The 27,087-nt window shown below is 34.1% G+C and overlaps 1 protein-coding gene across 3 annotated transcripts; it reads right to left on the reverse strand.

Moving 5' to 3' along the window:
* Positions 1-1,491: 1,491 nt before the first annotated feature.
* LOC142354774 (uncharacterized) lies at positions 1,492-25,963 on the reverse strand. Of its 3 annotated transcripts, none has more exons than XM_075407158.1 (4): positions 25,499-25,963; positions 12,140-12,270; positions 5,041-5,287; positions 1,492-2,253 (listed from the first exon to the last, which is right to left on the reverse strand). In XM_075407158.1, the coding sequence occupies exons 1-4, from the start codon at positions 25,868-25,870 to the stop codon at positions 1,891-1,893; spliced, it is 1,113 nt and encodes a 370-aa protein (XP_075263273.1). In that variant the 5' UTR covers positions 25,871-25,963; the 3' UTR covers positions 1,492-1,890. The 3 variants fall into 3 exon arrangements, with proteins under 3 accessions (XP_075263273.1, XP_075263275.1, XP_075263274.1); XM_075407160.1 differs by lacking the exon at positions 25,499-25,963 and adding an exon at positions 17,963-18,007; XM_075407159.1 differs by lacking the exon at positions 25,499-25,963 and adding an exon at positions 17,158-17,956.
* Between the last annotated feature and the right edge of the window lie 1,124 nt (positions 25,964-27,087).

Raw genomic sequence — 27,087 nt, forward strand, 5'->3', positions numbered from 1 at the left:
ATCCTGTGTCACAATTGACAAGCCCGCAAAACAATTATCGTTCCTCACTTCAAAGCGAAGGAAGGCTGTCTCTACTTCCATGTTTGCCTCCTAAAAATCTCCCTGATGTAAAGATACTTTTCGTCCGTTTAATTAAGATACTGGTTAATGCGTCCGTTTTCGCAGTCTCAGCCATTATCCAGCGCAGTAAATTGAGCGTCTTACATTTCAGCTACAAAAAAATTTTCAACGTCGAATTGGACAAAAAGCTCATAAATTTCTGTGTGTGGCATTCAATGTATCCACAAAAGAAAGCATAAAAATTTCTCATCACTGACTGAACTTTTCGTTGCCAATTGGTTTTGCATTTGGATAGAATTTGTGATCAGGAGAGGTGAAACATTAAATTGTTGTTTGTTTTGAAAACCGAAAATAAGAAAAAGAAAGAAAACTGAAACTGAAAAAGGAATTTACAAAACAGTGCCTCCAAAAACTGATAGCGATAAAAACAAGACTTGGGAAATGAAAAACAGGAAAAAGGAGACAACATTTTAAAAAACTAGCAATCGAAGAAAAACTCAAATTTTTATGATTTTGTAATTCCCTGTCAAACTCAGCCAAATTTCTTTTAAGAATAAATACGAGAAAAGACTACCATTATATACCAATAAAGTCCCAATAATAAAAGATTGATTGTGTTGACTCTTTTTTGTCAGCTTTTGCTGTCTTTTTTGTTCAGTTTTGACAAAAAACAAACGATCGACAATGTTGTGTATGAGTTAAATTCTTGCCTGACTGAAAATTAGCTGAAAGCTGAGCTGCCACATGTTGTCAATTTATGTCGTTATTTTCATTGACACCGTTAAATAAACAGGCAGCAGTAAACAGAGTTCGATGGATGCTTTTGTCGATTGTCCTTAAAGTTAACAAAATTGCCAAAAATTTAAACAAATTGGTTACGAATGATCAAAAAATGCCAAGCTTTCCTGCGTCACCACTTTTTCAAAATCGGAAAAATTTTGAAAAATTCTCATTAATCTTGAATTTTAGATGAAAAAGTTTGAAAATGATGTCCCATTATTCAATAGTGTCTAAGTAAAAAAACACTGAGCATGGCAAAACGCTCTCTCAAAATTCTTCAAAAAAAAATTGGAATACAAAAAACTGGGAACAGTAGTAGTGAAACCCCTCAACCATCAACAACAAAGAGGAGCAAATGATTGCAAAGATATGAAAGATGAATGCTGTGAGAGCAGCTGACCTTCATGTTTTTTTCAGCCGTTTTTCCGTTAATTAGAGTTTTACTGCGCCTATCAGAGCTGAATTGAGTACAATGTATGCTTTGATCTGTTTTTAAAGAGTCATCGAGTTTTATCGCATTTCTGAATAAATTTTGGGAAACTTTTCGACCCTGGTATGTGTATATTTATAATACTCTTTTTAGAATAAAAGGGTATTTTGCAAAAAAAATTGTCGACCCTGGGTTTTCTATAACACTTTTTTACCATTAAATTCAGAATGTTAAATAATACAATTTTCTCAATCAGTGAAGTGGAAGCACCAATGAAGAAGCAATAAATGATATGAGGATCGTTTAGTGAGGTGTTGTTTGAAAATAGTGTTAAAGAATGTTGTAATCCTTGTTCAAACAAAGTAAAAAAGTTTTTGAAAAACGAATTCATTCAGCCCCATTACACCAAATGTGTATTTATAACCTATATATAGCAAAGATTTCGCTCTGGACAGCAATTAACGCTGTTTTAGTTTTCAGCGCCCACTGTGAAAAATTGGTAATAAATACAGACCTATTGGAACTAATTGATCTAATATATTGGAGCATTTAAGCAATAACTTTTGTAAACGAAATCGGTTTTATAAGTCTAAAAGTAAATGTTATTTGAAGTGGTTCAATCAATTTGAAATAGTTCTATTCAAGTGCCAAACAACGTCAACAGGCCAGTACCTGAAGTTAGTCCGGCTCAAACTCTTTGACACTGGCATCCCAATTGGAACCGCAACATAACCCAATGACGTCATTTGATCCAAAAGCCCATTAATCAAAAGTTTTTCATCGTGTGTTCCAGAAATGAACCTCTGTCGCATTTGGTCGATTTCCATCATAATATTTGGAACGTGGATCTTCTTGAAGAAATTTTGTCCTCCTAGGAAAACTTTTGGTTCTGATGCTTCAACATCTATTTTGATAACTGCTTGGGTTAAGCCGTGTTTGTGAAAGTGGGGTACAAGGTCGTCTAGAAGGGCAACTTTGATTGACTGAAACGATAATAGATACAAATTTGGTAGAACAAGATCTGAGTTACCAAATTAATGAACTTCGAGAAGCAAATGATTTCTCACATATACGGTACCACGACTGTTAGGTTCTAAAGAATCTGGGAGGAATAAAAAAATTAAGAAGGTTCTCAGTTTTTACTTTTTCAGAAAGAGTTAAACTGCGGTAAAAAAACTCCGCTCCCCCTCCTCCTCCCCCACGCCCAATCCCAAAAAATACACCAGCAGAAACAATGAAAATGTACAGACCAGACATTCTTGGGTTTCTGTTAAGGCATCAACACGAAGCAGAGCAAAAAGTTAGTGCAAAAAACTTGCTTACCCTGACTAAGACCAAATTTGAAAATGGAGTACGTAGCAATATAAAAATGACTGCTCCAAAACGTAGTCGAACTCCGACGGTTATCATGAAAGATCTTAAGATCTGTAAGATTCTAGCAAATGACAGTTATAGCTTGCTAAATTTTCCGAATCAAGCAAAACTTTTTTTGATAAACATTACTTAGTAAATAGCACTTTTAGCTCACGTTCATGAGGCCTAAAACGTGTTTTTGTGAAATTCATTATTATTATGTATTTAAGACAGCTTTGAGATGTAAAAGAATCGGACGCGCAGAGACACGAGTAATCATTAATTAGTCTTTTAATCCCATAATTAGTAACCCGAAGTTTTTTATGTAATTGTTAGCCTACGATTTTCTTTCATTTCTGATAAATTAAAATGTTAAAAATTATAACGATCACGGTCACAAACGCGAATATAAATACACTTGCTTAAGAAAAACATTTAGTAAGTAGCGATGCATACTCTTGCAAGGTTTTTACAAAATTCTCGCATGATCTTACAGGATAACCGTCCGAGTTCGACTAGAATTTGCTGCGACTACAAGGACAAGCGTGGCTCAAAACATGAATCTACGAGATATCTAATTCAATATGATATCACCACGCACGTTTGTACGTTTTCTACAATCATTTTCGAAATCAATAAATAGTCATCACAAACCGTATTTCACCTAGATTACTGAATTGTTGACTTCAAATTTCTCATGATTAGCATTTACTGATAAATCAGATATATTGATTTTTAAAAGGTTTCACTTTTACAACCTTTTAGCCTTTTTTTCAATCTTTAAGTTTTATTTGAATTCATTGATGATTATATCTTTGTTGGCCCAAAGGCAGGTTTCTTACTTAGTTATATATATATATATATATATATATATATATATATATATATTGCATACTATTTTGTATTTTAATTATTACTGTTGTATTTTTCTCTTTAACAACGTATATAATTTTGTTCAGTTATAATCATCTTTTGATTGACACGCTAAAACGCTTGGTGTGAAAAATTCAATCTGTTTTTTTCAATATTTTAGAGTTGTTAACTGATTGCTTCCATATTACTTATAAGCAAGCGGCCCTAATTAGCGCTGAAAGTCATTGTATTGATATGTTGTCTGACACGTTGCAAAATTCACCACTACAAAATACTTCGATGCGGAACGCTTAATTGATAATTCAGTTTTTACAGTAAAGTTGGTCCTTATCTGAAAACTAACAAAAATAGTCAAAAACTTTTTTTTGTTTGAATTGTTGCGTTGAATTTTTGCATCAGTTTTTGAGAGATCGAAGAAAAATGGGCAACGTTTATTCAAGAAAAAATACAACATACGATATGGATTCCACGGTTTGGAAAATGTTGCCAGAATAAGCCGAAGAAGCATGCTGCAGTGACTCCCCACCCTCCATTCATGCTGCCCACCCTGCATTCTAATTTTTTATTTATTTAAATTCATTTTTATTAGCCACGAAACGATAGCGGTTTTTCTTGGGGACATTGTGGAATTTGAATCATAGTGGATCTTTTTTGAGATCTGTTCCCACATTTGCATGATTTTTTAAGTCAAATTGAAGTAGTGACTTTGGTCAGGCCGAAACAGGAAGTGGAGCGAAAAGGCGAGTGGTTTTGTGGCTTAATTTTTTTTATTCGAAGTTAGAGTATAGTGAGAAAATGGTGTTTGAACAAAAAGTAGCTTTCTCGCTAGCGGTTTTTTGTTCACATGCGGCAATTTGACATTGATGTTTTCTGTTTTTCCGTTTTTTATCTAATTTTTCTCTAAACGGTTTTTCCAATTCGTTCATAGTTCGTTCCAGGTCTAGTTTTTTTGTTTGATCAATTATTTTTTGAATTGTTCGTCATAAATTTTCCTGCAATATTTTTTTAATGCGTGGTCTCCATCGATGATTCTTGCGACCATTGATTTTTTCAATTTCACTGACTTCTACTGCTTTGCAGCTAAAATTTTTTAACGTCATTTGTTCTACTTTTATGTCAACTGCCTGACTTACATTACTCAATAAATGACTTCTGAAATAAGTCTATTAATGGTCTATTAAAGGACTGGTGGTCAGTTTGTCTATCTTATTTCTTTAGTTGTTTCAATTCCATGGAAGGCCAGAAGCGCCTATCACAGCTGTTTTCCGTTAATCAGCCGGCTATGTTATTTCATTCCACAACTTGATTTTTTCGACAGAAAGACAACTTTCCTTTTACTGAAACCTTAAAACAAACGATGAGCAAAAATGTTTTTATTACATATGGAAAAGTCGACCAAAAAACAGCAAAACGGCACAACGTCTTACAGGCCACTTTGCGACTAAAACGACAAACTTTTGAGAGAGGAAAGGCACTCAAACAAAGCGATTTCCTTCAAGTAAAAAAAAGCAACAATCCTTAAAAAGGGTTTTCATTTCCTTTACCTTTGATTCGTCTTGACATTCAGCAAGGCTCTCATTCTTCTCCACCTGTACAATAGTATGTCCAATATTGTCTCTTGCGGGTGTAGATAACCTCACACAATGATGTCTTTTGTCCATTAATGCATACGCGAACAGACTGACGTTGGTTTGTAGGTTGTTCACAGCCACTGAACCTGTGAGATACTTCCACGTTTCCTTGTTGGGTTCAAAAGCAAATACTCTGTGACCCAATTTGGCTGCACTGACGCTAAAAATTGGATGCGTCGCTTGCGCTTATAATCAGTGGTGCTGATATTTTTATATGTCAATTTAAAAATCGATTAGCCCGTGATAATATGTTTATATTAGGTGGCATGAAAATAACTTACATCTTAATCATTTTGTTGACCGACAAAACATTTCAATTACAAAACAAATGAATTAAACCTAGCATTTTGACATGTGATTGTAATTGGATGATTTCGAAGTCAGGATATTTGATTTTAATTTAGAGCTGCTATTTATTATGAGTTGAACTCTTTGCAAGATGACTAAAATATAGAAAGACCTCATTGCGTCTACAGCTTTGCTCTCCCTGAATTAAATTACAACCCGGGCTATTTTCAAATACTGAAACGTTTCAAACACAAATCAACGCTGTAAAAACGGTGATGACAAAGCAATGATGAAACAATTAACGACAAGTTGATAAGTTTTGGTAATGTACGTTTGAAAATAAATTAAAACCGACAAATCGGCACTTAAACGTATCAATAGATACATAGCTGGGTGAATCCAGAAAGAGCTACTAAAAATTGAAGTAAGATCTTTTTTGAGACATTTTATACTTTGAAAAGTGCCAGAAACTAATTATTTTGTTTATTGGCAAGTTCTCAACATCTGTTGCCCATTAGTAGAAGGAAGCGGTTAAAAATTTTTCTGAAAAGGGAAAAAACATATTTCTTCTGAAAAAGAAAGAAAAAAATTTCAAAAAATACTTTTTCGAAAAAAGATTTTAATCTGGGAAGCGGTGATAACCAAGGAGCTCAAAAATACCCCATGGCAATTACATAGGATAAAAAGTGCTTATTATTATATGGTGCTGGAAAACAATTGAAAGATAAAACAAAATTTGTTGAAACAATCTTCTCTTCACATCACCGGTGAATTTTTTTACCTCAAAAGAAAAAATTGATTTGTTAACATTGAAAAGTGACCTTGGTCATGTGAAACAGATAACAAATCATCTCATGTAGATGATATCAAGTAATTGATGGAGAAATTTAAACTGTATAACGATAAGGCGCCCAATTTTTATTAATTTTTGCCGAAGATTTTGTTTTTGACAATTTAGTCCTAAAATAACTCAGGCCACAATCCGTTGTGCATTGAAGTATTTGCAAACAAATAACTGACCAACCCTTTGTGGGCGGAATTCTATAAAGCGGTAAAACTTGGGGACTCTGGCTGCTGTTTTTTCATATCTTATCCAATAATCTATAACATGACCAAAAACAAAATAGATTCTTTTTTCTGTTAAAGAGCGCTATAAGTTCACCATAGCATATAGTTTGTACCACCGCTAGAAAACCGAATTAAGGCCTTTGCTTGCCTCAAGAGAAATCTGCCATCTATTATTTTTCTCCATAAGTTCTCTAAGTGCACATCTACTATCCACCAGGTGACAATTTTCCAATCGTACGTCTAGGGTTGACTGAACTTTTGCCGAACAAGTTTTCGGAACGTTTTGAAAGAACGTTATTTTTATCGCGAGCGGCATATTGTGGCCAAAAAACATCGTTTTCTTAAAACAACGGTATTTCTTTTCATGTTTTATAGAATCCATTCCAAGATGAAAAAAAATTTACAGCTGACCAATTTTTGCTGTTCTGGGGTTTGTGAAAATTGCGCGTTACAATCACAATGAAGTGAAGCACTTTCTTCATTTTAAATCCAATGGACCGTTTTGAGTCCACCACACCCATTTTCAAGAATAAAAAAATTGTTTAATAAAAGGAAAACTGTGATTCATCATGGTGTCTTTTTGTTTTCGAATTCAGTTTAGCTAATAATTTGGTTGATAAAACCATTTTTAAAAAAACTATATTCACTCTGATGTCCCAACTATATTTACTGATGTGTTTCTTTTAAGAATTTTTAAATGATTCGAGCTGACGCTTGGCAGTTTATAGTGCTTCGTGTTGTCATCAAATGGCTTAGACTTGATTATAATGATAAATCACGAAAAAATTTGTTCTCGATTTCACCGGTACTAAACTTTGTCTTGATTTCTCTAATTTTAGTAATCTTTGTTATCAATTAGAGAATGCCGTTTTTATGAAAAAAAATAATGCTCTAGACGTAAAATTTCTAATCCTCAGTTTCTTGAACCATGGAGTGCAGCCAATCAAAAATTGCTAGAAAGTGTGAATAGACAGAAAAAAGTTTTATCTCGAGTTATATATTACTGAAATATCTGACAAACTTGATAAATGGAAACTACAATATGTGTTTTTGATTTCTACAATTTGTATAAATTACTCCTGCTTTTTAGTATAATTTTCGGCAGAAATTTGATCCATATCAGAAGGTTTTTTGCTTTGAAGAAACTTTGTGCATATTCTATTGTAATATTAATTGCCAGATTTTTCAAGATACTAGTGTTGGAATTGAAAACTGAATTAAATGAAAAGATCGATTTTTTTTTCTAATATTTGTTTGTCTCAACTAAGCCCAACTACAAGTCATATTGTTATAAACGGCTCTAAAACTTACTTCTGCATGCACAAAAATTTGCTTACGGAGAATTCCGCTACGATATTGAACAATTTTACCTTGCTTTAATTTCTGTTCAAAAATTGGTAAGCTGTTTCAACAAAACTTTATTATCATAACTCAAATTTGTCTTAAACAAATATAAATTTTAGTTTATTAGAAAAATCAAAACTTCAACATATTTTATAACTCACTGGCTTAAAAGACGATATAACGCATTTCTAAAAAAGTTTCGGCTGTTTGCTTGAGTTCAATTACGTCTTCAAAAACTGTTCATCAGAAGGAATTGCCTGTTAAAGTCCGTTACTCTGTAGGAAATGATTCCTATAAGTGGCGATTAAAGTTACTTGAATCTGTCTGAGATTTTTGTGATCTAATAGAGATAATTGAGCGAGAAGTTTTCGCTTCAGCCCGTTTTAGGTGTTTCCATTAATGGAGGAGCTTCAATCAAATTTTATTTTAAACTTTCAAAATACGAATCGGGTGCGGAAATTGGGAAACACAAAATCCTCCTAATAGTGGAAATAGTTTTGGAGGTTGAAGTAAGCGGTCGCTGTATTTGAAAATTAATTGAATCTGCCAGTGAAGTAATTGTATTGGAAGTTATTACTCTCAGGTGTTCCGAGATTATATAAACTTTTTCAGATAAACCAGCGAAATCCAAGAATGAAGTAAGCCAATTACGAGCTCAAAACTGGTTCCTTAAATCGAATGCTACTTTTTCATTAAGTATATTTGCCGGCTATGTTTTACTAGGGTCGCAACATCAGATACGTATAAGATGGTTGAGCCCAGAGTTGATGAAGAGAAGAATTGAACACGGCTTAAGGACTGATAATAGATTCTGGTAGTGTATGATAATATTATTTTGGTAGTGTTTTAAAGAATTGGATATTATGCAAAATGAACTATCTGCCAAGTGTAATTTTATCAAATGGAGCACGTTAAATTGGATGTGGATTGCTCGCAACTGACCCTTTTTTGTGCAGATATCTTTTTAGAGCACAAAAAATTGAAAATCAATTATGAGTTCCATAGAATTGAGTAATGTTTATTGTAAAAAGTGTTTTTTTTCTTTAGTTTTCAAATTACCATTAGAGAAAATTTTACACGACTCTCATTAATTTTTATAGAAACATTTCAGTGATTTTAATTCTTATAGAAAACTTAAATAAATTATTTTTACAAACATTGAAAGTACTAACGCTAATTAAACATTAGGTAATATAATGGGCGGCAATACTCGATTGCATAAAATGTTAAAACATTCTGTGGGCCAAATCCGCAACGAAGTGGAAGTGTTTACTTGAGTTTTTGGTTGGAAGCAAATTACGCAGCTAAATTGTCTCAGGAAATTTTTGCATTTTGAAACTGAAATATAGATTAAAAAATCAGACTTCATGTTCGCTCAGATTTCTGGAGAATGATTTTTTTAATTTCTGTATTTGTTTTAAATACTTTTCAAAATTCATACGGAAAACACCTGTAAAAAATTGTTGGTCGAATCCGAGATTTTGGAGGCGAAATCCGATATCGGTTCATTTTCTAAATGTGTCAATAACTACATAGCAATTGACTGTAACGCTCAGCTTAATAAATTGATTGAGACTTCCAACAAGGAGGCTCGGTAATGTGCGTACGCACATAAGGTTCCGACCCTGCTCATCCACAATCTTGACTCATTTGGCTACCAAATGATGAAGAGACAGAAAACTTTCAAAAACCTACATATCGTTAAATAAACAAACAATGAAATACAATAACGCCACTCTAGAGGACTGATGAACGTTGATATTAGGACTAATAAAAAGGAGAATAATAAATATCAAACAAAAAACCTTGTTTACGAACAAAGCTGTATATTTTATATAAATTCATAACAAAATCAAACCTGCATCAAATAAAAACTAAGCGAAACAATTTAATCTATACTTCATTGGAAAAAATTTGGGACTTTTCCTCAACGCGACTGGTTAACAGGTTGACAAAATGAGCAAAGAGGTGCTTGCAAAAATACGTTTCTATTTTTAAAAAACCTTTAGTTTAACTGAAATCCCTAAAATGTTCATTTGTATCTCCACGGGAAGCAATTGAGACATGTCATTATCCAATGTATAATTGCGCAAAATTTCGAAGCCAACGAGACCTACAATTATTGTTAAAAATTAAACAGAAAACAAAAGTTCTATAATATGTACAAATATAAAAAATCTAATATATTATGAAATCTTTTAGCAACAGAAGTAGCAAAGCCGAGGAACAAATGTTTGAAACTAAACCGTTAATGAGATTAATTTATAGTTCCCTGGAAACGGGTTGTGACCTCTGCTTACAGACACTGCGCTACAAATCGACCGAGAAACTTTTTTAAAAAATGACGAAGCTCAAAAACCCAATTATAATTTCGAAAACAATTATTTTCAAAAGGCATAACAGACTCAAGATTTCCACAAATAGTCATGTATTAAGTTGCAATAACTCAGGAAGCCAATTGGGCCTCCTAATAATGAGACTAAGTCACAACGCCACAAAATAACACCAAATACCAAAAGCCAAAACTTCAAACAATTTTACGAGATCACACTGTTCAAGGCACTATAACTATAAGATGTTACCTGCAAGGGCTGTAAATTGTCACTTTCTCTTCATTTTAGCATCAAAGAGTCTTCATTATAAAAGGACTACGTTATAACAAAAACATTTAAATATTCAGATACGCCTTTTTCCATCGCTGTACATTTTTTCTACTATGCTCTCCTTCAATTGCACTTGTCAATAATGCGATAATATGAAAAGGAAACAAAACGAACTCATAAAATATGCAGTTATGCTCAAAAAATTGAAAAGGCGTAGTATAAAAACAAAGAAACCAATAGTTGAACATGAAAATTTTCCGTACATTAATTTATTACCCACTGGATACTGTTTTCTTCCTTTTACTGAGACTGCGCGCAAAGTTGAGAGAAATAAGATAAAATATTGACAAAATTCAAAAAGTAACTGATGTTTTCTTAAAACACATATGTTCAAAGTCATAACTGACAATAAATAACAACTAAAAGAAGTGTGTAGGTTCATTTATACCTCCTAAAAGATAATTGGATCTGTGCCTGGGGACATTAAGTCAATGGGTTACACAAAAGATAACGAATGAAGGCAAATTCCAAGCAAAACATTAAAAAAAATTACGAAAACACGTGGTCAGATCCATGAAAATCATGGGCTTAACTCTGAAACCGTAATTGAATCTCGTTGGGCCTCATTTTTTGTAAATAGTGTCTGTCGTTAGTTGAGCCCTGATTTGAAACTCTTGAAATTCATGTAAATGTAAATTTACCTAAAAAACATTCACATAGTGGATATATTTTGAAAAAAAGTCGCACCCCATAAAAATCTAAAACCTTTTTGATCTTAAGGATCCATGGCGAGATCAAGATCAGCCCGGATGTGGCTCTGCGTCTAAAAAAATACTCGTTTTTGAAATGGTTGCGAACTAGATCCATTTTTTAACAAAGTTCTTCAGTTTGTCAAATATAAAGATGCAGTTTCTATAATTATTGAGTTTATATTTGTCAAAAAAAAAGCTGCCAAAATTATAATTCCAGAAGACTCTCAAAGCTAGTGGGTGTAAAGAATTGTCAGCTTAAAAAGAATTGTCCGCAGTTTTAAGGTTTCTACTTCTAGCAAACTTAAAGCAAGTCGGCTGAAAAAGCGAATTTGGTCCCAAACTTGGTCCCAAAATGTTGAATTTTGAAAAATTTAGCATAAATTCTAGCCAAAAATCTCGGATCGAACAATTCAGCAACCCTCCTCTATCTTTAGAGATAGTATCAATAACCCTACAGTTAGCAATTTGAAAAAGTTTTAGCAAAATTGACGAAAATTAGGTCAAATATACCAAAAATGTGATTAAAAACAGCTGGAATACGTTAAAAAATTGAAACCTATGTAACTCCCTATAAAAAGTGAAAATTGAAAAATCTTTTTAATTCCATATTCTACGCTGGACGGGCTTTTTAATGATAGCACTCACAACTCTCTACGACGATTATATCGATCGGCTAAAATTGTCTGATTAAAAAACCCATTTGAGTATATAGTTCCTCCCCCACTAGAGTGGGTCGGAACAATTAGCAAATAGATTTTATTAGGCATGTCTTGATGGTACGAATTGAAGTTGACTTTCAGTTCATGCTGACAAGATACTTTGGTTATATTTTAACTGTTTTAAACAAAAGTTGTTTAAAAAATGAAAAAAAGTAGTTATCTAATCATCTCTCTGCATTTATAGAAGGAACTGAACCAAAGGATTTCGAAAGGAGACAAAAAGGGTAATTGCACGTACGTGTATATTCCCATATGTGCTCCAATATCGACAAAAGCTGCCTTTGGATACTTTGGTAGAATGACCTTGAACATCTGCATTTGGTTTCCCAATTCCCAAGTGCTTCCCCTCACCACTGCACCTGTCACGTGCTAAAACAAATGTTACAATCTAAACAATTTTCGGGTTGATTTTCCTGCACAGTGCTGGCAGCGGTAGTTCGCAGGTAAAAATTACAAAATAAGATTACACTAGATAGCGTTATTCAAAGAAAACAAGAACAGCCTCTTTTGGATTATAATATTTAACAATTAGTAAGCTAGTAAATAATATCTGATGACTGTTTAATTGACATGTGAGCACGCTTTTTGGTTTTAATTTATTTTTTAAAAAGATAAACCGGGAGCCCATTGAGGGAATCCTAACTTTTGAAATCTTAAGTACCATAATTTCCATGAATAATGAAAACAAGCCCCCATAAATAGCGCAGTTTTACATCAACAGCATGATTATGCTCCCTGATCATGGAAAAGGAATCATTAATTTCAAGTCTATTCATAACATTTTTAGAGATTCAATTTTTTATTGCCTGAAAGTATCTTTTGCATAGCTAAAAGTGACGTTATCAGAATTTGTTGATGGTAAAAACAGATACAGAAATGCTATGATTCACTGCGGATTCACCATGTAATTATATGCGGGTAAACTTCACTCCAATGAAAAAATACAAAAAAACCCTTTAGGTTTTCCAATGTTTTCGATAAGGCCTCCAAAATTTATTTCTATAGGATCTATAAATTTTCTGAAGGGTCTCTGGAGGGTCTCTAAAAAATTCGCAGGTTTTATAGGGTCTCATGAGATGGAAAAAACTGAAAATTAGATTTTTTTAAAAAGAAAAACATTTTTTCTTGGATGTAGCTATTACTAACTCTAATGATAATGATAAAGATCGGCTAGTGCAACTACTCAATAATTATTTCTTATCAGTGGCAGCCGAATTGACATCATGTACATAAAATCTCCACTTTCCTCTATCCTTGTCTTCTGATTAACTTATGTTCCTACAAGTTTATTTTATTGGCGCTAAGATGGCATTTTTTGTTTTTGAAATTTGGTTCACGGCTTGTTGGGTGATAAGCTTCCAACGTCCCAAAATAAATTTTATTACATGCTGATTTCCAATTCTTAAAAAATCAACTTAAAAATAGAAACCGATCTGCGCTTCATGTTATCATTACGACGTAGATGCACGATTCAAACAAACGGTTCTTTTCAAAGAGATCTTTTTCCTTTCTTCGAGAAAAAACTCAATTATTGATAAAGAACTGAATGAGCTGTATCTATGTCTACTCTGTTAACACAGAAAAAGCTGAAAAAGTGAAACGGATAAATGAGCATACTAAAAAAATAATCTAATTTGCAGTTTATTGATTTACAGTATTAAGCAAGTTCTTAGCACTTTTCCAATGGACGACTGAAGTTACATTCAAAAGCTTCAAGTTCATTTTTGAAAAGCAAAAAGCATCGGCCAAAAAAAATGAATTAATGACATGGAACACATAGCGGATTATCATATAAATGATAAATTGGTGCAATTGAGAAATCGACGGTACGCGTCATCTTTATCGCAAAAGTGCGCAACCCGACAATCCAACGTCAGTTGTGCGTGAAAACCATTGGAGCTAGCGAGTCTTTTTGGAAACCGTTGTCATATATGAGTGTGCACGAATCGTAGCCGAACAAGATGTGAGAACAAGATTTAACTAATTGATTTGCAGCATTTTGTAGTTCAGATAAAAAAGAAGAAAAATTTATTATTAATAACAATAATAATAATAATAATAATAATAATAATAATAATAATAATAATAATAATAATAATATTAATAATAATAATAACATTAATAACAATAATAATAATAATAATAATAATAATAATAATAATAATAAAAATAATAATAATAATAATCCACTAAATTTTTCTCATGTGAATCACACAAAAAAATCGTGCATTGCCTCATAATTTTTCGGGAAAAAAGTGACAGACGAAAAAAATCCCCATTACATGATAAATTAGCAATTTTTTAAACAAAAATTTTTTGCAACCCTTTTTCTTTTGCTTTTATTTTAAAAAATCAAAAAATGAACAAAAAAAGTAAAATTTTATATGCAAGCTTAGTCTGCTTTAAGTGTTGAAACCGAAAAAAAAACAGCCTAGATTTGACCGGACTGGTTTTTTTGTGTTCTTTGTCTATTTTGTAAGAGATTCTGTTCATGTTAAAGGAATACACAAAAATTTTTTCAATTGCAGTTTACAACGTGGCAAATAAACAACCAACGAAGGACTGTACATACAGAAGGGTTTAAAAATTTTACGGAAAAGTCTTTAAAATATATATAGCGCAATCAAGAGTTGCGCCATTGAGGGAATCCTAACTTTTGTTTTCCTTCTTTGAAATCTTTGAAAGTACCATAAATTCCATGAATAATGAAAACAAGCCCCCACAAATAGCGCAGTTTTACATCAACAGAATGATTATGCTCCCTGTTCATGGAAAAGGAATCATTAATTTCAAGTCTATTAATAACATTTTTAGAGATTCAATTTTCTACTGCCTGAAAGTATCTTTTGCATAGCTAAAAGTGACGTTATCAGAATTTGTTGATGGTAAAAACAAATACAGAAATGCTATGATTCACTGCGGATTTACCATGTAATTATATGCGGGTAAACTTCACTCCAATGAGAAAATACAAAAAAATTCTTTAGGTTTTCCAAAATTTTCGATAAGGCCTCTAAAATTTATTTTTATAGGGCCTATAATTTTTCTGAAGGGTCTCTGGAGGGTCTCTAAAAAATTCGCAGGTTTTATAGGGTCTCATGAGATGGAAAAAACTGAAAATTAGATTTTTTTAAAAAGAAAAACATTTTTTCTTGGATGTAGCTATTACTAACTCTAATGATAATGATAAAGATCGGCTAGTGCAACTACTCAATAATTATTTCTTATCAGTGGCAGCCGAATTGACATCATGTACATAAAATCTCCACTTTCCTCTATCCTTGTCTTCTGATTAACTTATGTTCCTACAAGTTTATTTTATTGGCGCTAAGATGGCATTTTTTGTTTTTGAAATTTGGTTCACGGCTTGTTGGGTGATAAGCTTCCAACGTCCCAAAATAAATTTTATTACATGCTGATTTCCAATTCTTAAAAAATCAACTTAAAAATAGAAACCGATCTGCGCTTCATGTTATCATTAAGACGTAGATGCACGATTCAAACAAACGGTTCTTTTCAAAGAGATCTTTTTCCTTTCGTCGAGAAAAAACTCAATTTTTACTGAATGAGCTGTATCTATGTCTACTCTGTTTACACAGAAAAATCTAAAAAAAAGTGAAACGGATAAATGAGCATACTAAAAAAATAATCTAATTTGCAGTTTATTGATTTACAGTTTTAAGCAAGTTCTTAGCACTTTTCCAATGGACGACTAAAGTTACATTCAAAAGCTTCAAGTTCATTTTTGAAAAGCAAAAAGCATCGGCCAATGGTGTAATTTCTCATCACAATAGGAAAATGTTTTTGTATTGAATTACACGAGCCACTTTTTGCACGCGAAAAACTGTGTGGTTTTTCATCACACGCAAAAAAATCGTGTGATTTCAAACGATAAATTTTTAGAATGTAATAATATTAGTAATAATAATAATTATTATTATTATTATAATAATAATAATAATAATAATAATAATAATAATAATAATAATAATAATAGTAATAATAATAATAATAATAATAATAATAATATTAATAATAGTAATAATAATAATAATAATAATAATAATAATAATAAAAATAATAATAATAATAATAATAATAATAATAATAGTAATAATAATAATGATAATAATAATAATAATAATAATAATAATAAAAATAATAATAATAATAATAATAATAATAATAGTAATAATAATAATGATAATAATAATAATAATAATAATAATAATAATAGTGATAATAATAATAATAATAATAATAATAATAATATTAATACTAATAATAATAATAATAATAATAATAATAATATTAATAATAATAATAATAATAATAATAATAATATTAATAACAATAATAATAATAATAATAATAATAATACTCATGATAATAATAATAAGAAAATAATAATAAAAGTAAAAATAATAATACAATATTAATAATAAAAATAACAGAAATAATAATAATAACATTAATTATTTTAGTAACAACAATAATAATAATATTTATTTTAATAATAATAATAAAATTAATGATAATAATACAAATAAAAAAATATTAATAATAACAATAATAATAGTAACAACAATAATACTTTTAAAAATAACATTAACTATAATAATAATAATGATAATAATAATGTCGAATTAACCAAGCTTGGTTTGCCATCTTGGTATAGCCCGATTTGGGATGGACTAGTTTTAGGTTTTTCTTTTTTAAGTTCTCAAACACCTACATTTAGAGGAGTCCAACATGTATTTGGAGTAAACTTGTGATTCGTAATGAAAAAATCTCCTATGCACAATCTTGAATTTTGATTTAATGAAGGGGGGTTGTAGTCGCGGAAGTCTAACTTCTTAGCGAGTGAATTCTTATAGTTTACAACAATGTTGAAAAGTTGTTTCGAGTACTCGTATGAGTAACATGCATCTCGAGCAACACTTTGACAGAAAATCTGGTTCTAGGATCTCGATTTATAATTTCTCATAAGCAAAAGGTTGTAGTTGTAAATTTCCCATAAGCAAAGTATTAGTAGCTGTAAATTGTCTTTGAGCAAACTTTAAGCTCAAGCAAAGTGGTAGTAGTTGCGAACCGTTATCTGATGTTTTATTGCCCTACTCGGGGAAAGAGACCCCTCAGGTCAATTCTCTCGGCAACTAAGGCACGTGGCATGTGCGTCCTTATGCAAACTATGTACAACCATACAGTGAAAAAAGTTGAAAACACATTTGAGAAAAAAGTGTGTAGGAATTTTACCAATAGAGTTATTGTTGATCTCACTGTGTTAAATTACTTCAATCGCTTCAGGCGTACGCAGCCATTCCAAGTAGACTGGCTAGACTTGGCATCTAAATGAGGTGATGATTTGACTTCTTTACCAGTGTAACGGTTGCTCTCCTATCAAAGTCAAGGAAAACTTTACACCGCCCAGTTCGTTTCAGCGGTTTCAAATCTGTCCAGATATTGTGTTTTTTGCAGTTAACTTTTGTGAACTGTATTATCCGCTATACTGTAGATTACCCCTGTATTACTTGTTGCAAAATTACCCTTGATAACTAACTGCTCAGATTTGCTGTATAACAAACTTGTTTCTCTCAGAATAACAAAATAATTCAAAGTGAAACAATCAGATTTTGCTCGAGTTTTGGTTAATAACTCAAGTTATAAATCGAAATTTCAAATTCCCAGATGTACAGATCTAGATAACTGTCTTAGGGACTGACTGGGACAATTTGCTTCAATAATCAATGTCTCAATATTTTCGGAGACCTCTGAGCGATAATCAAAGTTAACAATTGTAACCAAATTCGCACTTTGTGCTTTTCAGCGATCTCAATTGCTCAATGACGCAATTAGTGAACTAAGCTAGGCTTCGTTAAAGCCAGTAAATAAACTGACTTTTTGCTTTGCACAAAGTTTCTCTTACTCAGGAACTTCGTTCCTCAGAAAGAAATTTTTGAGAATATCAAAGTTATTTCTCATTTCACAAGTCGAAGTTAAGTTATTCTGTACAATCACTAATATGATCAACAGAAAAAAGACACAATAACAAGTAATTTACCGCTCAAGAAAGTGTGCTTCAATACGCACTGTATGTCAGTTTAATATAACCAAAATTAACAAGTTTCAACTGATTTTTGGTAGTTTTTCAAGCTCCTTTTATGCTGCTAGTCACGTGGATTTACATGTCAAATGAAACTGTTGATTGGTTGTAGATAATAATGTCGACAAAATGTGAACACTTTCCATAACGTCACCTTCTCAGTGTAAATTTGATGTCATGGGAAGTTTGTTAACCATGTAGAAGTTTTATCGAATATTCTGTATCAATAACAGGTTGATTCGCAATCCAATCGCAAAGAATCTGATGCAATACTGTTAAGTCGTAGTATTGTTTTGCTGGTGGTTGAGGTAGTTCGAGTTTGAGTTTCACTTCATGTATGACGATCGTGTACTAATAATAGTTGCTAAATATTAATGTTGAGCAAAGTGAACAAATCCGTATGGCTTCAGGAGAATGTGGCATTAAATTTCGCTCGTCACGCTATTCTAGCTTTAAGGCTTGAAATGGCCTTGAAGCGCTATTCAATTTGGTAATTGAGTTAGTAGGCTCAGACGCCACAACCAGCATCTTAGTATTAATGTGCAATACATGTTTCAATCTCTTCAGGTAAGCATGCTCAGCCACTTAATAATTAAAGAAAAATAAGATAAACCAAAGAAGGAGAAAACAAAAATCGCTGAGTTTGATTATGTTGCAGAACCAAAGAGAGTAGGAGTGAGCTATGAACATGTTGGGAATCAAACCAAAGCGCTCAATTTTGTAGTGAATCAGTTAGCAGCGCTAATTTGCGTGCTAGCGTTGTTCAAAACCTTATTGCGGCATTTTAATAGCTCTTCGTTTTAACTCTGTACACATTCTGCTAAAGAAAAAATGAGTTATGAAAAAAATATCCGGCAAAAGTTAGAACACATATAGTTTTTTTCTCGGAAGATATATAAGATTACTTGTAGAAAAGGTGAGGAGAAAATAAAATAACACAAATGTATTAAACTTCAAATAAATTTTACTGGAGTAAATAAAATGTCGATGTGAAGAGTTAGAAGTCCTACGCTGACCTGCAACATAAAACAACTTAACTGAATCGCGTGAGGCTCAAAACTGAATAAAATTTATCTTTTTTACTTGGGTCAAGGGAGTAGTAAAATGGGGGTATAGAAGAAGGCCGCAAAAATTACGTGTGAGCGATATTGTGAAATTTTAGTTGGCATCTGTTTTATTGCTTTTGCTGATCACCTTAGACCCAAACTTATACGCGAGCGGCTGGCTGAGCTGCAGTGAAAAAGTGTATTGTATGTCGCCCCAAAATTACTAAACGAACGACTGGCCGTCTACTTGCGGCTTCTATGATAATCAGAAAAGCATCTTGTGTCTGGCTAATGAAGACAAAGAAATGTAAAGAACATTGAATGTGTTATTGAGCGGGAATGTCAACTGCAGTCGGTTAGAGTTTTTAACCTCAGGTTCTCGCTGTTAACACTGGTACCGTTTCGCATTGATTCAGCACTTTAGAGATTTGTTTCAGTTACTGAAGAAAGATCTTGAATTAAAAAGCTGAATAAATCAAGAGATTTGGATGATGTCTGATCCAAATCGTGATTGTTAGTACATCTTTCTTTTGCTTTATCGCTCTTTGCAACAATGCTGTCTGGGTAGTAATTTGAAGTTTTTGTTCGTTTTAAATTTTGCTCGCTGGGCAAATAGTTGCTTGTGTGTTGATCCAATTTCTGGCGTGTGGCGTGTGCTATTTTCATATGATTTGGGTTATGAGTCATTGACTTGAGAAACTCAATAAGTACCTCCTCCCGGACTCTTATGTTGTTGAACTCAGGTACTTCAATAGAGTCCAACACTAATTTAAAAAAAAACAAATTGAACAATTTTTTACGCACTGATAGAAAGACGCGAAAGTGGAAGACAATTTTAACTTTCTCAAGACAGCGCGTTTCCTTCGAGTTATCGTAAGTTAGAACTACTTCTCAAGAAACCATCATAAAAAAGAGAAAACAGTAGTCACAAACTAGTAAAAATATTTCAACAAAGTTGATTGTATTAAAGGCATAAAAGACAAAGCCAGCCTTACCATAATTAGGTTTTTAAAACCAATGGATCACGAATTGTTTGGTGGGTTATGGAATTTCGCAAGCGGAGTAAAAACAGTTTTTAGCTTCTGCAAGTTTCCCAGAAATCAGTCGCAGAGGGTACCAAAGATGGTATGCATTTACACATTTATACGAATTCGTTCGCATTTCTGGTGGTATCTTAATCATTCAATACATGCTGGGAAGATCTTACATCAAATAATCTCACTCTAATATTAATTATATATATTCATCGATTTGAAACGAGTATTGATTCTAAGCACCATTTCTTGACGATTCATATATATAAATTCTCGGATCAAATTCAATTTGTTCTTGTTTTTGTATTCTGGCAAGTTAAACTTTCTTTCTAATTCTCACTAAGTTTAAGACTATAGTTTGGTCGATATTCTAACATCCCCAGTCAGATTTGAGCTGATTCCGTAGAGTCTGTTCCCATCAAAACAGTTCTGAAAAATTCCATCTTCGACACGGGTAAAGATTTCGTGAAGATGTCGGCTGCCATTTTGTCAGTAGGAACAAAATGAATTGAAATAGTCTCATCTTCCGTCTTGTCCCGAATGAAGTGAAATTTTGTCCCAATGTGTTTGGTGCTCTTGTGCATGATAGGGTTTTGGCACAGTTTGATGCAACTCTGGTTGTCCTCTCCAATTGCTATTGGATGTTTCTGTTGGATACCAAAATCCTCCGGAAGTTGTTTCAGATACAATGCTTCTTGAACTGCTGCTGCCATGCCCTGAAATTCTGCTTCTGATGAAGAAAGAGCAACTTTGGCCTGCTTCTTGACACCCCACCCAGCTGAGTGCTACACCACGTCCCTTGAGCTTGAAGTAGTAGCCCGTCGTTGATTTTCTGTCGTTCACGTCACAAGACCAGTCTGCATCATTTTCGCCAATAAATCATAACTAGCTTCTTTTGTGTAAGTAAGTTTTAGGCCTTTTGAACCTTGAAGATATCGCAGAAATCTTTTGTCTTTTTCGGCACATTCAGTGTTGATTGGTATGTGCATTCATGTGTCTGTACAGAATAATGACTGTGAACATGATATCACGCCTCGTCTGTTTGGTCAGATACATAAGTGAATCAATGAAGCTATCGTAGATCCTCTGGTTCACTTCTTCCACTCCGTTCAGTGTTCTCTGAAATTTCAAACTCAAATCAGCTGGAGTTCTTGAGGGTTTGCATTGATCCGTTTGAAACCACTCAAGAATTGTTTCTATGTAGCGTTCTTGGTCTACTGTGATTTTGCTCTCTTCTTGTCTGATTCTAAGGCCCAGAAACCAGTGTAGTCTCCCTCTGTCTTCCATGTGAATTGTTGCCTCTAGTGCCTTCTTGACATCGGAGATCACTGTCATGCTTCTTGATGCCACTATGATGTCGTCAACCCAGACCAAGATGAAGGTGTGACCCTCTGTCTCTGCACTTACGAACAAGCAATGGTCATTCTTGCTTCTGGTAAACCCCTGTCGCAATAGGAAGTGTGCCAGCTCCTTATAACAGTTGTTAGCTGCCTGTTTCAAACCATAAACTGATTCATTAAGTCGACGTACTAACTTCTCTCCGTCTGATCCTTGTTTTACAAACTCCTGTGGCTGTTCCAGATACACTTCTTCCTCTAGTGGTGAACGTAGGAAAACCATCTTTACATCAAATTGGTGCATCACATGGCCCTGCTTCGCTGATAGTTGAAGTACAATCCTGAACGTCTCTGGCTTACAGGTAGGCGAAAAATTCTCAAAGTACTCCAGTCTTTCCGCCTGTTTGAAACCTTTTGCCACATAGCGTGCTTTGTATTTGTCCACTTGACCACTGGGTCCCAATTTCACTTTGTGTACCACTTGTCCGGTATGGCGTCCCTGTCTGGGGGTGGTCTCACTAGTTTCCAAGTCTCGTTGTCTTGAAGTGCCTTGACCTTGTCCTTCAATACCCGCTGCCACTGGTCCTAATCGTCACCATGCTTGGCTTCGTAGACTGTTTTGGGTTCCACATAGTCACCCTCAGTCACAACAAGATGGGTTTTGACTTCTCCAAAAAAGTTTCGGAATATTCCTTGATCGTGTCCCTCGTCTGGGCTCTGCCCCGTCCGCTTACTCCAGTGCCTCTTCAAAGAAGCCAACTTTCTCTGGCTGTGAGAAGTCCTCCGTTTCACTCTCTTACAGTGACTCCGAGTTTCTGAGACTCCCTCTTGTTGCAGTAGATTCTTCATCCAGTGCTGTTTCCTCAACATCTGGGTACGTACACCAGGTATCCAATGTCTCCTTCAGTGTAACCCACAAACTTTCCTTCCAGTGCCTTGGGTTAAAGTTTGCTGATATCTCTGTCCCGCTTCCTAATGAAGACGGTATAACCAATAAAAGATATTTTACTAATTGAGAGCTCAGTTTTATATCTCGCATCAAGTCTGCTGGGCATTTTGCTTCCCCGCGTCTCACAATCAAGTTCCTTATCCTTGTTGCGTGGAGAATTGCTGCTCCCCACATCATCTTGGTAAGACCGAGCAAGCATCTTGCCATCTCTAGCAGTGTCCTGTTGCACCCCTCAGCTAATCTATTCTGTAGTGGCGTCCCTGCAGAATGCCTGCATTTAAACAGTTCATCTCGAACTTCTCCGAGAGAAATTCCTTCGCATTGTCTTGTCTAAGCTTCTTGGGCGTCCCCACAATGAGAACAAAGTTCTTCAGGCTGGCCAGTGCTTCACTCTTTATCTTAAGCAAGTCCACAACCACAAATTTTGTGTACTGGTCTGCAAACACAATGCAAAACCGGAACCCTGACAGTATCTGTACTCTGAAAAATCCCACAACGTCTCTGAACACCCTATCCAGCTTTTCTTCTGCTTGCGTGTCTGCCACTCTTGGTAGTGGAGATTTTGTGATCTTGGTCAATGCGCACACATTGCAAACATCATCGAGTTCCCCCACTGTCTCTGTTGCATTATTGACCACATCCAATTGATTAAAATGACCCAATTGTCTGTGCCACTTCGTTGCACTGTCAAGTATCTTGCTGTTGGAACTCATCTTGAATTCTAGAACGCTGCAGGTTAAGTAAAACAAATTATTTTCTTGTGTTAGTTTCACCCGAAATCCATTCTGGAGTTTCATGCAGCTATTTCCTTTCTCGAAAAAAAGCTATGACCCCACTCCGTGCATCTTGAGACTGATAAGAGGTTGAAAGAATAGTCCAGCCCACAGAAAAACTTTTTGAGTTTGCATTGGAATTCCCCTTTGTTTGAGGGTATGCTGATCCTCACACAGCCTCTGCCCACCACTCTGGAAACCTCTCCGTTGGGATTTCTGACCACTGATTGTATGGGCACAAAGTCCAGGAACGCATCGATGTTCGTCACTATGGGTTCTGTACAACAGTAGTCCACTAGCATGCCTGCTGTCTTCCACTGGGCAAGAGCTGCCAGTATTCCCCCTCTGATGATGCCAAGGTTGGACCCATTGCCACTGACTCATGTTTGCCTCCCTCTCTTTGTCTCTTGCATGCCCTGTCTTGGTCACCTCCTCACCACAATTGCTGCATTGTGCTGTCTCCTTCCTCCTGCAGTCCTTGGCAAAGTGTCGAGGGATCCCACACACAAAGCAGTTTCCTTTCTTGGGTTCCTTCTTGAAGTCACGCTTCAATGCCAGTGCCACTGACTCTGAATCACTTTGTCCCTTGTGCCTCTGTGCTGTGCTCTCATGGAAGGTCTGCAGCCTTTTCTTCAACTCTGTGAAGTTCGCTGCCAGGTTAAAGCTTTCTTGTATAACAAAACTTTCATACCTCAATGGCAGACCATTGAGGACCAAGGGAATGAAGAGGGTCTCTGAGACTGCTTCCCCTACTTCCTGTAGCTTTGTGAGCAAGTCCTGTCCTCTGATGAAGAAGCCATCCAAATCCTCAGCATCCTCGAGCTGCAGTCCAGCAAGCTGTGCCACCAAAGTCACCACTGTCGTCGTCTCCACACTCTGAAATCTCTCCTGCAAAAGCTTCCAAGCCTTTGCTCCATCTCCGATGCCGTCATCTCCCACACAGTCATGTCTCATCAGCATGCGGGTTGTTGCATCCAGAGTCAGTGCCAGATGGCACCACACATTGTTCCGTTTCTCCTTGATGTCTGCAACTTCTTTCTCATATGCATTCTTCAGCGCCTTGTAATTTTTCTTCTGGTCATTGTTCGCCCCATTGGCTAGTGGTGCAGGCTCATTGGGTCGCACCTCTGTTCCAAGTAGTGATTTGTAGAGTAGATTCGTCTGCATCATTGCGACAAATCTTGTGCTCCAGATTGGAAAGTCCTGTGCTTTTCCTGTGTAGGTCAGCAGCTTCGCTGTCTGTTGATCCATCGTAGTTTGAGCAGGCAAAAATTGTTGTAAAAGGAAAAGGTACTAAGCAGAAAAGGATTATGACTGTCAACAACAAATTTGTTTTGTTTTAGAAATTAGTTTTATGACTTGGAAAATTGTTGGGCCCATAACCTGGTGGGTTATGGGTTTTCGCAAGTGGAAGAGGAATCGTTTTTAACTAAGTAGAAAAAATTATTTCTCAAAATGAGAGAATAACAAGAATGATATTTTACAGTAGATTTTAGGGATTTACAGGAGAGATCTGATTATTAGATCAAGATGGTGATTTGATTTTGGGGATGAAAAAAAGGCTCAAAAATCAGCGAATCTATACCCATTATCAGTGCAAGAAAGTCAAGATACAAAACTAATCTTAGCACCATCATTTAGAGTGGGGGTCGCAAGGGTTACCCAATATAGTTTGCTTCTGCAAATTTCCCAGAAATCAGTCGCAGGGGGTACCGTAGATGGCATTCATTTACACTTTTCCAAGAATTCGTTCACATTTCCGGTGGTATCATAATCATTCAATACATGCTGGGCAGATTTAACATCAAATAATCTCACTCTATTACTAGCTATCTAGATTCATTAATTTGAAACGAATATTAATTCTAAGCACCATTTCTTGACAACTCATTTATATAAATTCTCGTATCAAAATCAATTTGTTCTTGTCTTTTTATTCTGCCAAGATAAACTTTCTTTCTAATTCTCACTAAGTTTAAGACTATAGTTTGATCGATATTCTAACATTGTTCAAGTTTGGTACACGAACGTTTAAAATTTGAGACACAAATTCTCCACGTTTGATAATGGTTTTGATTAATAAACTCTATTGGCTCTCCTCATCGTTTAAAAGAGCGCGTCATCTATTTGGTTTGACGCTCTATGTAGCTGCATCAATGATGCCTTCTCCCTTAGGAGTTCCTGAATTCGTTGAACAATTATTTCACAAATTTCAAATCAAAGACTAATCTCTTCTCTTATCTGACAATAAAATGCCTTCTCCCATTATTCTTGTTCCCTGTTTTGGGATTATACCGACATACTGGGATTAACCTCAGCGCTTTCAAGCTTGTAAACTGAGATTTGGATACTTACGACATCTCTATACGTTGGCAAAACGCATATCTTGGCCATTCCATTTTTGTTCCAACTCTTCATGTTTAAGCTGCGTTGGCAGTTATCCATTTGAAATTGAACATCATTATCAACTCCATCCCAGGCTTCTAAGTTTCTAGAATGTTCCAGAATTTCAGAGATGTGATCACTTTCAGTGTGCGCCTTATGGCCAAGAGCATAGGAGCCATTCGCAAACATAAAACTTGTATCTGAGGTTTTGTTAATTTTTTCGATAATATTTTGGCCACTATGTAATGACAGTATTAGGTAAATCATGAAAACCGAACAAACTAATGCAGATATTTTTTCACGCGACATAATTTTTTTAATTAGTAAAAGAAAGTGAATCATTTTTCTTTTGAAAATTTAAGAGTTAAAAAATGTTAAATGAAGAACAGAAACTGATAATATTTTTTTTAAAAAAACGTGATTGAAATAAAGATTAGAAAGTTTAGAATCGAAACCAAATCTATTCGGACATTTTTTAAATGTTATTTTTAATCTGGTTTTTGAGAAATTACTTGAAAAGCGCTGTACTTTTTGTGCTTCACACGTAACAAATTTCACAAAAACTATTAAAAAATTATATCACATTCACAATGATGAGATGAAACTGAGGAAAAACTGTTTTGAATAATTAATGAAAGATCAAATCCTTAAGCATGACACAATTCTCCAGGTGCAATTTTCCAATGCTTCCTAATAAATGCTAGAAGTTCTTAAGGAGATTTTCTCCCACTTGTAACGAAAATAGATCGAATAAGAGACTACTCCGCTAGAAAACTCCGATGAAAATTGCTTTGAAGTATTGAATTGAGATGATAATGTGCGAATTTTGTTTTTTTTTGAATTTTTTTCATGTGATTGATTTTCAAAAATAAATTGTGTCAAAGCAATTGTATTTTGCAAACATGATCTCTAGGAGATCAGATAGGTTGTTTTCAATTTTTGTGCTTAAACTAGTTGGATATATAATGGATGAATTAATTTAGTTACCGGACAATTTTTAAGCGAAAGATGGTTTTTAGGAAAATCTTTTAAAGTCGTCTTTACACATCTTCATTCAGGTGATTACCTTTTTCTCGCTATTGATGAAAATTTCTATCAAAGTTATTGATATGTCTAAATTAATAGAAATAAAGTATAGTAAAATAAATAAAGTAACATTAATGCACAATGTGATAAAAAAGAGTCTCTCCATTTTTAAAACAAATAATGTATTTATGACACAATCTCTCTGTTCGTTAAAAATAATTTTATATTTTGTCATTTGAGACAATATAACTCAATTCATCAACTCCTTCATAAAATCTGTCGGACCTTGGCAAACTTGGGTAGATGAGATCAAGATTCCTCGAAAACACAAGCAAAATCATCACTAAATTTTGAGCATGAAATTAAATTACAAGCTAGTATTTTCATCAACAACAGACGAAAAAGCTGTGATCATATACTAGGCGTCTAAAACTTAACTACAAGCAATCTAAGCTGATAAAACTTATTTTTGTTGCGAAATCCTTTTAAACAAATCTTTTAAAAGTTTCCCAAAAAATTTACCTCAAACTAAA

The sequence above is a fragment of the Convolutriloba macropyga genome, chromosome 15 (assembly GCF_964194025.1).
Source record: "Convolutriloba macropyga chromosome 15, txConMacr16.3, whole genome shotgun sequence".
Taxonomy (NCBI): domain Eukaryota; kingdom Metazoa; phylum Xenacoelomorpha; order Acoela; family Convolutidae; genus Convolutriloba; species Convolutriloba macropyga.